Here is a 17,642-nt window from a genome sequence, read left to right on the forward strand (position 1 = left end):
ATTAGAAAATTCCTTCTGAAGGTATAGATTTTCGAATATTCACATGCCTATTTTGTAAGACCAGTCCAAGGCAAAAACTTTTTGAATCGCAATTCAGTGTTGCACGGTATTATCACCCTAGCCTTCTGCCATCGCATCATCTGTCCGCTCTCGTTCCAGAAGCCTACTTGGATCGGAAAATCCGAAATATTCTTTTTTCGGCTAATATCAATAAAAACATATACAAACGTTTTTCAAAAGCTTTTCAAAATTCCCGAGCTGACTTTTAGCCGCGCTGCCAAACCAAAAAGTCGGGATCCTCCCTTTTTATCTGCTTCCCTCGATTGTGTTCCAATGAACTTTTGAATGAAATCTGATGTAATTGATGTGACCGGATATAAAAAAATACACACATAAGAACTTCCAGCCTAGCTAGGGGAAAGGTATCCGTTTTTGGGACAATCGACGTCGATGTCTGTCTGCGAGTGACATCGCTCGCCCTCTTCTCAAAACTAACCGAATTAAGGGGGAAGGTCGGCGTTTTTGTGTGACTTTTAGATCGGACAAGGGCACGGACATTTGGGAGGGAAGAAGAAAAAAACCGATGATGATGAACTAGCATTTTTCTCGGTCGGAAGTTTTTCCTCCTCTCTTTTGGCCGAGGAGAGTATTATCCGCCTCTTGGCCGGGGTTTTGGTTTGGTGAGTGATTTACCGGAGGACAATAACTGCAAGTAATCAATTTCGGAAGTAATTTCTGTAAATGGACTTTTTTTTGGGATTTTGTTTGGTGTCGAGTCGAGAAAAGTGGGATAGTCTCTGGCCTTTCTTGAAATGATACGGAGAGATGTAGGGAATAGAGATTTGTAAACAAGGTGAAGATTTATGATTTGTGTTGTTTTTCATTATGCTCAAAATCATATTCAAAATTTAGAAAAGATCATACAATGCAAACTTTAACCAAAAGTTTTGAATGCAAGAATTATAAAACTTAAGTTTATGCCAGTGTTCTAAAATTATTTTGAACTACGAAAAAAGTGAAAAATTAAACATTACATTTGTCTTGAAATTACTAGTATGAAATATATATATTTAAGTCAATTGCACTCAATCTGTTTACAGAACATAACCTAAAATATGAGGTTCCTTTTACTATTTTAATCTATTTGAAAATCAATAGGCTATTAAATTTTTAGCCTTTCGAAAATGTAAAGAAGTTATGCCGTAAATTTGAATTATCTATAAACAATAATAAAGTTGTTGAAAACCCAATTTCAAAATAAAAGCATAATTTCAACGATTGTGACCAGTGTAAAGTACGTATTCCGTTTATTTTTTTTTAACATTGCATAAGCATTTGAAATAAATATTTTAATATGATAGATAGATTAACATTGGTTTTTTTAAAGTAAATATCTAAATCCACAAATTAAAAAAAAAACTTGATAAACACATTTTTCTTGCATGAAATCTGAGATATTTATTTTAGTTTAGTAGTACCTCAGCGTTTACCTAAAAAAAAGAATGCAATTTTGACTTTTTCCCATTTCTTTTTGTTCTTCAATGAAAACAGATTAACCCTTTACAACCTAACCCCGCCTTTAGACGGGCTTCGATCTAAAAAATCGCCAAAAATCAATTTTCCAACCAATTTTTGATCTTTATAAAGCATTGGAAAGAAGAACTCTTAAAATTTTAGAAAATTTTAGGGTTGGAAGTTTTTAAAACATTTTCGAATCAATCACATTGTAGAGAACAGTTTTCTGAACGATTTCCATAAAAAAGTATGAATTTTGGCTCAATTTAAGCAGAGATATAACCAATTTCGTAAAATAAAAAGTGACTTTTTCCAAAATTTGTAGATTTAATTCCCATTCAAACGTTGAACCCTGCCTACTATGATATTTTTATGGATGAAAACATTTTGCTGAAACCATAAAACTTATATTAAATTTTGATGAAATTTATTAAAATTATTTTATTAGAATCATAAAAAACTCAGTAGGCAAAACTTTGTTTTTTACTAACATTTCCTGTATTTTCAGTAAAAAGAAGTATGCAGTAATTTTTCTAGTGTCCCAGACTATTCCTCTACGCAATTATTTTACAATTTTAATGATGATGGTGCCATTCTATAGCAGAAAATGTGAAAAACAAGCAAAAAATTGAAAAAGTGACTGTAAAAACGTGAAAAAATTAGATAGGCAAAATGTAATTATATCAGGTGGTAGAATAGGCCAAATACTACCAAAAATAAACATAAACTTAAAAAGATAAATGCAAATTTAAATACTAAAAATAAAACAAGAAAGCATAAAACAAGAGAAGTAAAGTTTTTCGTAGAACAAAAGTTGCTCAAAATGACCTCCTGAACACGGAAAAAAATAAAAAAAATCGAAAAAAATTGGCAGTTGAGGGTTAAACCCAAGAAACAAAAGAAATATGTATGTAATTTTTTTTAAATGTACCGTAAACCTTTATGTATTTTTAGCTATTCCATGAATTTCCATCCATCTATTCTTTAAGGTTCTGGAAAAGTCGGGATTTTTGAAATGAGATTTGAGTGGCCACCGTTACCTGACCAGCGGTTTCCAAAATTTTGACCCAGCCCTGGCCAGATATGATTTTTTAGAAGCATTTGTGGGCCTGGCAGAAAAATAGATTAAAAAAAATTATATGAATTAAAACAAGTTTATACAAGTTATCAAATTTCATTTTTTTTTAAATAGTTTTGATTATTCAAAAATTTACAAAAAAAAAACACTTCTGGAGTTTTTTTTTGAAATGGTCCAATAAACCAAATTTCCAGTTTTTGCTTTTTGGGTGTTTTTGAAACCGCCTTGAGTCAGGGGTATTAAAAACCACCCAAAAAGCAAAAACTGAAAATTTGGTTTATTGGACCTTTTCAAAAAAACACTCCAGACTTTTTTGTGGTGCTGTGCATCCTAAATTCCTAATTTTTAAATGATTTCAAAGAAACTGAAAAAAATATTGTAGGAGATTCTTTTTGAAGTTTTTTCAAATTCACTGTTCGTAAAATTTCGCAAAAAAAACATTTTTTTGAAAAAAAAAAATTTTTTTGCTCCCTGCTTTTAATTAGTTTTTGAGTCACTTTTATCTTTTTTTTTTTTAAATTTCATCATCCCGGTACGAGAGTTGAACACATGACCTCTGGATTGGAAACCCAGTACGGCTTATTTTTATTTTTGATGCTTTTTTCTCTAACAAAATGTTGACTCTGAAAATGAAAAAAATAGTTTTTCTGAAAAAATGCGACCTTGATATATGTTTTAAATGGAAAAATAAAAAATCGTTTTTTTTGTAAAATGTCTCATAAAATTCTCTCGATTTTTTTTTACATTTGAGTAATATGATGGCTGCTGTTTTAAAAACAATCCTTTTTTTTATTAAGTATACGGATTTTAGAATAATTGCAGATTTTTAAGTACGATTTTTTCAGAAAAAATCTAGAATATGGAAGTCCCACCGCCATGAAATTCAAATGTTCAATTCCCGAAATCTCAAAATCGCGCAGTGGTACATCATTAGAAACAATGTGTGGCTGTCACTTTTTATTGTACTGTTGGTACCACCGAGTGATTTTGACATTTCGGGCGTGCACCATTCGTGACGCCATCTTCGCTTGAAAATCTGGATATCCAAATATGAACCACAGATTCGAGACTTTTTCCGATTTCGTGTGAGTTGATTTTGCATTTGTTAAATAAACTTTTCAAAAGGTTATTTTCAAATTTAAAAAAATATATCGTATTTTGAATTTATTGTTTTTGGGCATATTTTGTTGGCTTGACAATTTATGATATGAATCATTGCTTCAATGTATAGCAGCGCCCTGTCACGACGGCCATGTTTATGAAACCTAAATGTTCGACGCGAACATGAAGACGTCAAAGAAGATGAAGAACGCATTTGCTGTCAAAATTTGAAAATAAACAAACCGTGTGGTAGAAAAAGGCATTATTTCATAATGTTGAAATGATTTCCATGAAAAAATAACGGCACGGGACACGGAACAGATTTCCAAACGCAAGTTCCCGAAGGACCCTATCCGCCAGAGACTATGGATAAATGCCCCGCGAAGTGGCGATGAAGACGGTTTTGCAAGTTCAAATTTCAGATTTGTTCGGACCACTTCGCGATGAACTTCTTGTGAGTCCACGAAAGGTCGGATTCTACACAAGCACGCGATTCCTTCGATTCTCTGTGCGAGTCGACAGCGGGAGTTGGCCAGGATGTTTCTGCACTTGGTCGGTTACTCCCTGCTGGAGATTGCAGCGAGTTATTCGGAAGGATCAACAGCGGGACTTGGCCAGTCCCTGGTCCAGTACTACCCGGCAAATCTTCCCGGTCAATCGTAGCAACAGTTCTCTTTTTTTTCGTAACAGATTTGCACACACAAAAAGAGATGTTTCTTTAAAATTTGATGTAAACAAACAGACAACACCAATACTGCTATACACTCACAGAGCCCACCCAGTAGTATTAGTGAAGAGCCCACGATAAACAACGTGGGCTCTTCACTAATACTACTACGTGGGCTCTTCGAGGTTTTGGTGACTGTCAAACGTTCTAGCCATTTACAGTGGTGCCAGGGGGTTGATGTATAGCAATAAATAATTAATACACAAGTAAATGCAATACAGAAGTAAACAAACTTGTTGATTCTGTTTATTTTGATGACCTTTTTCAAAACACGATGCAACAGATGTGCACAAAACACAAACATAAACGGGATTGACAACCGTTGCCATGGGGCACGCTACCCCGGTAACGTGGCCTGCTTCGATACGTTCCAAAAGTCGGCAATAAATCGATTCCGTTTTTCTTCCGGTCTTCAACGAACGATATTGCAGTCCGAAATTTGGTGAATTTTGAAAGAAATGAACATCTCCACGAAAACCGGTCTGATCGCGAGCCCTCGGAAGCACATCGTCCGGCCGCGGAAGGAGTTCGACCCGGCCGTCCTGGCGCCATGTGCGATCACCCGCCAGGTCCCCTTAGCGCTGCGGCCATTCGGGGGCCTCTACAACCCGTACTCCAAGGGATGTTCCGTTCTGTGCAACCATCCGGCCGCCCAGGAGTTGAAAAACGTCGTCCGGTTAGCTAAGGACGCCTGGATTACCGATGCCCGGACCGTCCACAGCGAGAAGCTGCTGATGGGCGGCCAGGGCCACGGTTCGGGGAAGCAACCCGATGGCAGCAAGCGGATGATGTCCAAGGATTCGGATCTGCCGGATCACGTGCCGGAGGAGTTCTTCCGGCGCTACACGGACACCGACTCGCGGCCACTGACACCAACACCGACCGTAGCTAGCGGACGAACCCGGGCGAGCGTCGTCGGTGGGTCCCATCTGACCCGGCGCTGTGTCACGCCGGAACCGCAAACGCAGAACCTGCAAGAACGGAAGCAACTGATCCTGGACCTACGGCGAAGTCACAGCCAGGAAACTTTGTACTGGAACGCGTCGTCCGAGCTGTCCCCAAGCCAGCTGCAGGATCCCTCGTGGATGCAGCACCACAGCCAGATACCGGAAACGGTGGACGAGCGTGTCCTCGGGGGAGACGGCGCCGAATCGGACAAGGAGGACCGCCAAGGCAAACCAACCCCGATGACCTGTATCAACGCGATGGAGGACGGTGAGGAGGATCCCCCAAGGCGACGCGGCAAACGACGCAAAAAGTCCAAACAGCTGCCCCAGACGATCAGTTTCACGCCCAACCAGGACCCGGAGACCGCGGTGGCCACCATCGATCCGGACTCGCCCAATTACTCGGCCCGTCCGTCCCTGGTGCCAACCGGTCGCAGTCTGCTCAGTTCCGGGGCCGAGTCGCCTCCGAGGGCCAGCGTCGAGGAACAGATCGAGTACATCGAGTGCTTCCTGGATGACGAAGCGCTGTGTCTGCTCCGCCGTGGACTCAACATCGACATCGTCGAGTCCGTCTTTGAGCGTTACGTACGTTTCCTGTGTTCCCCTTTGGAACCGGTATCCGAATAGCTTAACCAACCCCCTTTCAGAAAGCACGAGCCATGCGAGAAGCGTTCCGAACGGCAACCACCGACAAGCTGGACTTCCAGTCGCGAGCCGTCAAGCAGCTGGAGGAGACGCTGGACATCCACGACATCGACCACGAGAAGTGGATCGACCTGCCGCGCAAGTACTCGCGATCGTCCGCTCGCTTCGAACTCCCGATGGACACGCGTACTCTTTCCAGTATCGATACTAACATTCCTAACCTAATCTAAATACTAACATCAAAACCTTCCAGCAATGACCCCGATCGAGTACCTAAAGCGCCACGTCGTCCTCTGTGACGATCGCAAGAAGCTGTTCCATCGGATCTTCTGCCGGAACCTGCCCTCGGACGACGGCAAACCAAACCAAGAGTTCAACGAGAACGACTCCATCCCGGAGACGGAAACGCCCGTCCAGCTGGAAACGTTCAAGAACCTGCTGGCGGACGTGACGCGCCTCATCCCGATGGCCAACTTTGACAAGGCGATGCACGAGGCGCTCGGCTTCCACGGCACGCCCGAGAAGATCTTCGAGATTCGCGAGCTGCTGGAGCTGAACTACGAGTACTACCAGGAGATTCCGATCGACTTCCGGTCCTGGTGCGGGATTGTGGCGTTTGCGGAGCGGTTTATCATCACGCAGGACCGCGAGCTGGATCCGTGCAATGAGGTGAGTTTGAGGTCGAGTTATAGGTCGGTATTTAATTTTTTATTTTAATTTTCGGGGAATCGCAGCTGGAGATGGTGGACTTTGAGTCGATGGAGCGACGAATTCGTTCCGCCAAACCGTCGGAGAATCTTTGCAAAGTGCTGCATATTATCAAAAGTAATTGAGGAAATTTCGGAAGCAACAAAATGTACTCAAAAAATTTACATTTAAAAGATTGAATTGTAACGTAGAATTAACCATGAATTTCATTTACATAAAGTGTGAATATATTTTATCATAGGAAAAAACCATCAAAACTTATAATGTTTGGATTTAAGAATTTAAGAATTTAAGAATTTTAGAATTATAGAATTTTAGAATTTTAGAATTTTAGAATTTTAGAATTTTAGAATTTTAGAATTTTAGAATTTTAGAATTTTAGAATTTTAGAATTTTAGAATTTTAGAATTTTAGAATTTTAGAATTTTAGAATTTTAGAATTTTAGAATTTTAGAATTTCAGAATTTTAGAATTTTAGAATTTTAGAATTTTAGAATTTTAGAATTTTAGAATTTTAGAATTTTAGAATTTTAGAATTTTAGAATTTTAGAATTTTAGAATTTTAGAATTTTAGAATTTTAGAATTTTAGAATTTTAGAATTTTAGAATTTTAGAATTTTAAAATTTTAGAATTTTAGAATTTTAGAATTTTAGAATTTTAGAATTTTAGAATTTTAGAATTTTAGAATTTTAGAATTTTAGAATTGTAGAATTTTAGAATTTTAGAATTTTAGAATTTTAGAATTTCAGAATTTTAGAATTTTAGAATTTTAGAATTTTAGAATTTTAGAATTTTAGAATTTTAGAATTTTAGAATTTTAGAATTTTAGAATTTTAGAATTTTAGAATTTTAGAATTTTAGAATTTTAGAATTTTAGAATTTTAGAATTTTAGAATTTCAGAATTTTAGAATTTTAGAATTTTAGAATTTTAGAATTTTAGAATTTTAGAATTTTAGAATTTTAGAATTTTAGAATTTTAGAATTTTAGAATTTTAGAATTTTAGAATTTTAGAATTTTAGAATTTTAGAATTTTAGAATTTTAGAATTTTAGAATTTTAGAATTTTAAAATTTTAGAATTTTAGAATTTTAGAATTTTAGAATTTTAGAATTTTAGAATTTTAGAATTTTGGAATTTTAGAATTTTAGAATTTTAGAATTTTAGAATTTTAGAATTTTAGAATTTTATAATTTTAGAATTTTAGAATTTTAAAATTTTAGAATTTTAGAATATTAGAATTTTAGAATTTTAAAAATTTTACTACTTTTCTCCCTAATTAGTAATCCTTAAGTTTTCATCTAATGAAAATTCTAATATTTTCAACTCTCTTGTAAACAGAACTCAATAGTCTGATATGCAGTCATACTCACCATTCATTGTAATTCGTTTCGCGAAGTAAAGCTGAGCAAACAGTTTCCCATAGGCTACTTTGATCTAACGATATAAAACCTTTATCTTCATTGAACAGACAAATTTCGTCCTTTAGAATCGATTCCATTCAAAAGCCATGGCATCAATAGCCAACGCATCCTTGGATCGTCCTCCTCGGCCAGGTAAAACCCTCTGAAAAAAGGTAAAAGGTGTGTGCAGTTCCGATATTTTTACAACCCCCAGGCCTTGTGTTGGGCCTCAAATTTCCAAGAAAATCGGAACTACGCAATCGGTCCGTACGTCCGCACACAACGGAGAATCCTTTGAAAAGGTTGCTTTTTGCTTGGTTCCCAGATGTCCTGCGGTGCATTCGGCCTTTGAAGTGTCAAGTTGTTTCGGAACTGACACTTTTTCGTGTTTTAAGATAAATTGATTTCGGAAGCAAAATTTGCTCCAACAATGGTTCGGCTAATCTTTTACAATATTTTGTCATTTTTTCAAGTTTTATTTTATTGGGATCAATTTGATAGATGTACCGCGCTGTTTAGTTTCGCGGAAAAATAAAACAATTTGTTGCTAAATCTATTTGCTCGCACCAATGTCATAAAGTCGTAATCCCCTTAAACGTCGCAAAGCGTCTCAAATATATTTATCTGCTTTATTGCCGAAACAACACGATCCCTGTCGACCATATTAAAACCGTCCTCCCCCCGTGGAAAGCAGGAGGCCTCATTTAAAAGTAACTTATCACTTTGATAGCGATAACATCAACAACACCCTCACACCCGTCGAGGCCGTTTCCCCCTCGAATCGAAGCAACCCCGAAAGCAAACCCAGGGCTTCCCTATGGCAACCGGCTCAAATATTTACCCTCCTCGTTTTTCCCGAGCAAACATCGAACGAGATACGTATTTAGCAAACGGCCTACTATTGGCGTGTAATCCAATGAAATTGAAAATTAACCTCGAAAATTTATTCCAACCCGGGGACCGAAAATCACAGATCTAATCGCTCAAGTAGGCGGAATTTTAAACATCTTGGTAAACCAGAAAATCTCAATCACGACCACGTGGCTCGGCTTTTCAGGGACCTTTTATTTGTGGGGGTTGGGTTTTGGCGGCGAAAAAAGGGGTGAAATTGAGACAATATGTGCGCATTCATGGAACTTTAGGTAATGAAGATTAATTGGGCTCGATATTAAAATGTTTCCTGGTGAGAGGCCGCGAAAGTGAGAATGATTGAGTTCATTGTGTTATTTTGGGGATGACGTGGTTAAAAATGAAAATTTTGGATGATCCATCAAATGTGGAATGAAACATGGTATTTTTAAAGCAGGATATTTATTGTTGTTTTTAGCTGAATTTTTCTAATAGAAAGTATTTTTTTTTGTACTTGAATTAATATGAACATTTCCATTTTATTTAGTGTAATCAAAAATGAAAACAAAATTAATTGATTTAACTTCATGTAAGCTTTGATTATACGATATTTCGATTATCGTAAGTAGAGGTGGGCAAAATAAGAGCGAGCCGATTAAAGAGCCGGTTCAGTAAAAAGAACAAAAATAAGAGCGAGCCGATTAAAGAGCCGGTTCAATACAATGAGCAAATGACTCACAAAAAAGAGCCGCGATTTTTTTAACGCCGGTCTTTTGAAAGAACCGTTTCAAGATGGAATGATTTTTAAACTTGTGCGTATTTTTTTAAGTTTATAAATATTATTTATTGAATTTCCAATAAACTACAGTATTAAATTTTTTGAGTGTCCATTTTAACTTTTTCATCAATATTTATTTTAAAAAAACTCTAAATTACATTGATACCAATATTTATACAAAAAAAATAAGATTTTTTTGTTTCTAATTGTTTTTGTTGATGTTCTGAACAAAATAAAATAAAAATCTTTGCACAACTGTTCGTAAAGATACATAAAAGTTTTGACCGAATACAAATTTGAGCATTTAAAAAAACTTAACTTGGAAAATTTTGGACATTTTTGAGAAGAAAATGAAATCATCTTGCCCGATTAAACTTTGACATTTTTAGACTTTAGCGATTAAATCAAAATGCAGAAACGGGTTGGCGGAATATTTTCTCAAAATTAGATACCAGCACTTGTTAATTTTTTTCAAAAAAAAAAAACAGACGAAATTTTTTAAAATAATGGAAATTTTCTCCAAATCCTTAATTTTATGCTCAGGTGCACTCCCCATCCAATTATTCGAACGATTATTTTCAACTAGAAATCTTGGCATAAAGAACGCCACACAGTAATTTTTGACATAGGACTATGTCTCTACTTACTATATTGGGGGGCCAGTTCAGAAATTCGATCGAAAGCGTCACTTTTAAGCGTTAAAAAAGGGGACATTTTGAACGCTTATATCTTTTTTCCCTGTGAATCAATCCTGACGGTTGGACCACCAATCGAAAGAGGAAGACTTCAGCTATTGTTTAACTACATAGATAGTCTGACTAAACATAGTTAAAGCACTTAAAACATGCAATCAAAATGAGTAATTTTTCAGTACAAATCGGACAGATGACCAATCAGAGCGAGCGTATGCATTCGAGGCCGCGCCCCTTTTGTGCCGTTCTCCGGCTGTGCCGCTATATAAGCAGAAAATTTCGCCAAAGCAAGTCACATTGGAACGAGCACTCGAACTGTGCACGTCGGGCCGGCGCGGAGCAGCAGCAGCAGCAGCGGCCAATAGAAGAAGAGGACCAGCAACCAGAAGGAAGAACCACCAGCAGCAGAAGGAGGAAATTTGAGCGAAGCGGACCGATGGAAGTCGCTATGATGCGGCGGTTCTCATGAAAAATGGCCAGTTCGACAGAGGTGGAAAAAACCTGGAGTGGCCGGTGCCCTCGAAGCAGGTTCCCTCGGGACGAAGGGGGGGGCGGGGGGGGGACATTTACAGAAACATACGAGTTGTGGCAATATGGGTATCAAAATTCGTGGTTTTTGATACTGAACATAATAATGGCCATTTCGACAGTAGTGGCCACAACCTGGAGTGGCCGGTACCCTTTGAAGGTTCCCCCGGGGCCTGGGGGGACATTTACAGAAACATACGAGTTGTGGCAATATGGGTAACAAAATTCATGGTTCTTTATACTGAACATGAAAATTGACAATTCGACCGTAGTGGCCACAACCTGGAGTGGCCGGTGCCCTCAAAGAAGGTTCCCCCGGGGCCTGGGGGGACATTTACAGAAACATACGAGTTGTGGCAATATGGGTATCAAAATTCATGGTTTTTGATACTGAACATAATAATGGCCATTTCAACAGTAGTGGCCACTACCTGGAGTGGCCGGTGCCCTCAAAGAAGGTTCCCTCGGGGCGTGGGGGGACATTTACAGAAACATACGAGTTGTGGCAATATGGGTATCAAAATTCATGGTTTTTGATACTGTACATGAAAATTGACATTCCGACAGTAGTGGCCACAACCTTGAGTGACCGGTGATCTCAAAGCAGGTTTCCCCGGGTCCCGGAGGGTCTTTAACAGAACCATACGAGTTGTGGCAATATGGTTATCAAAATTCATGGTTTTTGATACTGAACATGAAAATTGACATTTCGACCGTAGTGGCCACAACCTGGAGTTGCCGGTGCCCTCATGGAAGGTTCACCTTGGGAGAACATTTATGACAATTTTGCCGACAAATCTTTGAAACAAAATAAAATAATCTTATTTCAGATTTCACTAGCAATCCAAAAACACATTCAAATTGTTTGGTCCTATGTCTTTCGGTTATGTCTCTGACATACCATCTTGAACTTTTTTTTTATAAATTTTTAAGTTTGAATTTTACCTCTTTTGAGCAATTCTCTACCAAAACCGGAAATGGATTTTATTTGTACATATTTTTTATTTGGCTCAAACTTTGTGGGGGCCTTCCCTATGACCAAATAAGCTATTTTGCGTCATTGGTTCACCCATACAAGTCTCCATACAATTTTGGCTGCTGTCCATACAAAAATGGTATGTAAATATTCAAACAGCTGTAACTTTTTAGTGAATTTTCTGATTTTCTGTCTTGGGCAAAAATGTAGGTATTGTTGAGGACTTTTGAGAAAAAAAAGGTACACGGAAAAAAAATTTGCATTTTTTTTTCACAAAATCTCAATTTTCCAAAATACGTATTTTTTGATTTTCGAGATTTTTTGATATGTTTTAGGGGACAAAAATCCGCAACTTTTGAGCCATAGAGAAACATGGTCAAAAAATCTGCCGCCGAGTTATGAATTTTTGAAAAAATAGTGATTTTTGGAAAAAATCGAAATTTCATGCAAAAACAAATTTGACGTTATTTTTTAATGCAAAATTGAATTTGCAATTGAAAACTACTTTACAGATTTTTTGATAAAGGGCTCCGTTTTCAAGATATAGCCACCGAAAGTTTGATTTTAGCGAAATATTTGCAGTTTTTCGATTTTTAAAAATAGTGACCATGAGTGACCATTTCTGAAAATATTTTTTTTGAAAAGTTCAGAAAATTTGCTATAAAATTGTCTAATAGACATTGAAGATTGGACCTCGGGTTGCAGAGATAGAGTCGCTTTAAGAAAAAGAAACACGAAAATTGAAGTTTTCTTAATATCACCAAAACTCAGCAAATAATGGTCCGATTTTCAATGTTAACACATGAAAAAATCATGAAATTTTCCGATCTTTTCAAAAAAAATATTTTGAAATTTTCCGATCTTTTCGAAAAAAATATTTTGAAATTTTTTAAATCAAGACTAGATTTTTAAATGGACATAATATCCAATGTTTGGCCCTTTTAAATGCTAGTCTTGATTTAAAAATTTTCAAAATATTTTTTTTGAAAAAATCGGAAAATTTCACGAATGTTTCATGTATTATCACTGATAATCGGACCATTAGTTGCTGAGATATCGTTATTAGAAAGTGGTGGGTTATTTTGATGAGATTAAGAAAACTTCAATTTTCGTGTTTCTTTTTCTTAAAGCGGCTCTATCTCAGCAACCCGAGGTCCAATCTTCAATGTCTCTTGGACAATTTTATAGCAAATTTTCTGAACTTAAAAAAAATATTTTTAGAAATGGTCACTATTTTTAAAAATTGAAAAACTGCAAATATTTCGCTAAAATCAAACTTTCGGTGGCTATATCTTGAAAACGGAGCCCTTTATCAAAAAATCTGCAAAGTACTTTTCGATTGCAAATTCTATTTTGCATTAAAAATTTATGTCAAACTTGTTTTTGCATGAAACTTCGATTTTTTTTCCAAAAATCACTGTTTTTCAAAATTCATAACTCGGCGGCAGATTTTTTGACCATGATTCTCTTTGGCTCAAAAGTTGCGGATTTTTGTCCCCTAAAACATATCAAAAAACCTCGAAAATCAAAAAATACGTATTTTGGGAAATTGAATTTTAGTGAAAAAAAATGATAAAAAAATCTGCAAATTTTTTTTCCGTGTACCTATTTTTTTCTCAAAAGTCCTCAACAATACCTACAGGGAGCGGCCGTGGCTGACTGGCTACGGTGTTCGCTTTGTAAGCGAATGGTTCTGGGTTCGATGCCCATCTGCTCCCAACGAGAAAGTTAAGAACACATAAATTTGAAATGATAAATATGAACGAAAAACCAAAGTCGCTCGAGGCGGGGTTCGATCCCCCGTCCTTTGGGTTGGTAAGCAAAAATGCTAACCACTAGGCCATGGCGAGTTGGTATGCTTGGACTGGAATTAGGAATACTGTTACAGAGAGCGAGTTGTGGCGCTATAACCACGGCAAATAGTGTCCAGGGCATTCGTGGAAATACAATGTCCCATCCCAGAGGGTCCCGGAGTACCAAACCTTCTTAGCATGGTGCTCCCAACGAATACAACCAAATCTCGGAGCGTATGGTGGTGTGTCCCCACGCTTCTTCCTCCCCTGTCGATTCAGAATTGTGTTGTTGTTCGAACACTCAGTGCTCAAACTCAACCCAATTACGAGTCATCTCTGCGATACGGCTTTACGCAGTAGGCCTGGCCGCTTTAACGCTTGTGATGTTTCAATGCATTCCGATGCAATGGCGCACTACAAATGTTAATAAATGACAAGAAGAGTGCTAGGCGTCATCTAACCTAAGGCACTCTCCAGGATCCCTTCGAAAGATTGGCTGCGCTAGGGTCTGATTAGATTAGATTAGATTAGAAAAGTCCTCAACAATACAATAACAATTTTCCGATCTTTTCGAAAAAAATATTTTTAAATTTTTTAAATCAAGACTAGCATTTTAAATGGACATAATATTCAATGTTTGGCCCTTTTAAAATGCTAGTCTTGATTTAAAAATTTTCAAAATATTTTTTTGAAAAGATCGGAAAATTTCACGAATGTTTCATGCATTATCACTGATAATCGGCAGATTTTTTGACCATGATTCTCTTTGGCTCAAAAGTTGCGGATTTTTGTCCCCTAAAACATATCAAAAAATCTCGAAAATCAAAAAAATACGTATTTTGGGAAATTGAATTTCAGTGAAAAAAATTGATAAAAAAATCTGCAATTTTTTTTTCCGTGTACCTATTTTTTTTCTCAAAAGTCCTTAACAATTCCTACAACTTTGCCCAAGACACCAAATTGATCAGAAAATTCACTCAAAAGTTACAGCTGTTTGAATATTTACATACCATTTTTGTATGGGCAGCAGCCAAAATTGTATGGAGAATTGTATGGGTGAACCAATAACGCAAAATAGCTTATTTGGTCATAGGGAAGGCCCCCACAAAGTTTAAGTCAAATCAAAAAATACAAAAAATAAAAATGGTTGCTCTTTTATGATGTAATTTTACCTCAATTTAGACTGAAAAAGTTGCATTACACCAGAAAAGTTGTAAAATTACACATTTTTCCTGACATAAAAGATGTACCCCTTCACAGATGGTATATTATCATGATAGTTTTTGCTGTGCAGGACGTATGATTTTCAAGCGAATCTTCTCGTTTTTAGTATTTTTTCAGTCGAATAAAAAAGGCACATCTTTTCATACCAATTTTTAAAAAGAGCGAGAGTTCCAAAGAGCCGCTCATTTTAATGAGCGAGCGGTTTTGCCCACCTCTAATCCGAAAGTTTTGTAGGAATTTCAGATAATTAAATCATGGATCATAAAATGTAAATCTTTTTGTTGTTTTCTCAATTTTTACTTCAATTTCGAATTCTGCGACCTCATGTTAGGCAAAGTTGAGTGATTTTTCGCTGATTTTTTTTTGTTTTTTCATCAGCATTTTGGCAGCTATCTTGGATGTTAAATTTCCAAACCATTTTAGAGCATTTTTGAAATCATAGTTGAGCTCAACGATCCAAAATAAGACACAAAAACATGATTCGTGATTCGATTATCCAAAGTGATTTTTTTTCCGAGGACTTCGGATAATCGAGTCTGAACTGTATTGACTATCATCGATACCAACAACAAACATGAGCAGCTTGTAATTATGAGCAAAAAAAAAAAAAAAATACAATCACAATACATTTGGAAATGCCCAATATGTAAATTTTAAAGCTTCTTAACAATTTACAAAGCAGATTCCCAACGCAAATACGCTAATTTTGTGGTTAAAGGTGATGATTTTAAAAACCAACAGTAACCGCAAATCTATTTGCATTTCACACCTTCTCCAAACCAAATTTGCCTAAACCACGTAAAAACCAACCACATTTTGCGAGCAATGCTAATCAAAAGCATGCCCACACGAGCCACATCGAGTAGCTGCTACCAGTGCTCCCAAATTTATTCCAAGCTCTCCAAAAATTCCCCAGATTTCGTCAGATTTGCTCATTACACCTATAATCCCCCTCTCGCTTCACAGATAAATCGTTAATGAGCCAAAGTAAACAAAGTATAAACTTCTTAAGTTTAGCGAAGCATATTTTTCTCCTTCTGTCTCTTCTTTCTGGCCAAATTTGTCCGTCCCCATGATGTACGGTCTGCCTTCCGGTCCGGAATGCAGCATCAAGAAAAACAGCAAGCACAGCATTTAAGTGGGAAAACACTCTGGCTAACCCTTTTCTTTCCTTCCGACGGAGACACTACCTAACCTCAAATGCGAACCCTGCATCAGCTTATTTGTTCCTCCCTTTTCATGCTTTTCGAGCTGCTCAGCAAGCCGTGAAAAGTGCTGCACCGATTGTCTCTCTCTGTGTGCGGGTAAATCACTTTCCATAATCATAACAATAAATTTCGAAATCTCAGCAACCCGTTTCGAGAATTTCCGGCCGATTGGACCCGCGCCGGGGATGAGTGATTGCGCTGTTTTCTGCCATTGAGCAAGGTTTGAGAAAATATTGATTATTTTTTTTGAATTTTATAATAAAAAATATCTTTAACACTCAATTTTAATTTATTTATCAAACAAAGAGACAAAAAATTATAAATTGTTTGATAAAAATTGGATTTTGACTGACAATATTAAAACAAGTATAACTTTTTGCATCTTGAAAGAAAAAAACAAAGCCCGTTTCACCACATTTTTTTCATAATTTTTTTTTATTATTGATATTGATGATTAGGGTTGGCAAAACAAACATTAACAACATTGCATGATTAATATTATGAATCATTTGGTAACAGTTATTCTCTTAACAAATGTTTTAATTTTTACAAATGTTGATTTTTCAACCAAAACTTGTTAAAGTTTACTGAAAAATGAAATTGTGATAAGTTTTTAAAAGGCTGCAAACATTTTTTTTAAATTTAATTGACAGAATAAATTCAGTAATATGTCGATTCTTTTTTTATTTTCAAGGTACAATTTTAAAATAAATTTTAAGATTTTAGCTTGGTTTATTCAAGATTAGTTGAATAGTATTATTAATTTTTAAAATCACATTTAAAGAACATTACATAGACTATTTGAGTGAATAGTTCCCGTGGAAATTAAACAAATACCACTTGTTTTACTTGTTTCTGTAATTTTATCATGAGATTTTCAGAGTTATTTTAACGTTTTTTACGCTCCGTGAAATTTGATGTTTGAAATTAGGGTCCCCGTGAAATTTGCCATTTTTGGGCGTGAAAAATCACTAAGCCTATTGATGATACAGTCCAGAATCGATTATCCGAAGGTTTTTTTTTGGTGATTTGCTTATTGTTCTTTGTCTTATTTTGATTGTTGAGCAAGAGCTTAACCCCTAAACTTGCAATAAAATTTGACATTTTATTTTTTTTTGTTCGCGATTCGATTTTGCCATACAAAGCTTCGGATAATCGAGGCTTCGGATGATTGAGTCCGGACTGTATTTGAAGTTTTGTTTGACAATACAGTCCAGACTCGATTATCCGAAGGCCTCGGGAGAATTTCACTTCACTTTTCACTTTTTTTTTTTCGTTGTCTTATTTTTTATTGCATAGCTTAAGTAAGACCAATAAACTACTCTTAAATGACTTTGAATTTTAAATCTAAGATGGCGGCCAAAATGGCGGTGATAATATATTGAAAAAATGCTATTTTTGATTTAAAAGGCAATCAAATATTCAAATTTGACTAAAATGGGGTCGCAGAACTCGAATTTGAAGTAAAAAT

At 36.4% G+C, this 17,642-nt stretch overlaps 2 protein-coding genes across 2 annotated transcripts in view; both read left to right on the forward strand.

Moving 5' to 3' along the window:
* Window positions 1–17,642, forward strand: part of LOC120424715 (homeobox protein vnd) — a 43,251-nt gene that overhangs the window by 1,897 nt on the left and 23,712 nt on the right. The window lies entirely within an intron of this gene.
* Window positions 4,740–6,892, forward strand: LOC120424717 (uncharacterized). Its single transcript, XM_039588900.2, has 4 exons — window positions 4,740–5,953; window positions 6,016–6,211; window positions 6,267–6,682; window positions 6,748–6,892. Exons 1-4 carry the CDS (start codon window positions 4,880–4,882, stop codon window positions 6,844–6,846), a joined length of 1,785 nt encoding a protein of 594 aa, XP_039444834.1. The 5' UTR covers window positions 4,740–4,879; the 3' UTR covers window positions 6,847–6,892.

This window comes from Culex pipiens, chromosome 2 (assembly GCF_016801865.2).
Source record: "Culex pipiens pallens isolate TS chromosome 2, TS_CPP_V2, whole genome shotgun sequence".
Lineage (NCBI taxonomy): Eukaryota > Metazoa > Arthropoda > Insecta > Diptera > Culicidae > Culex > Culex pipiens.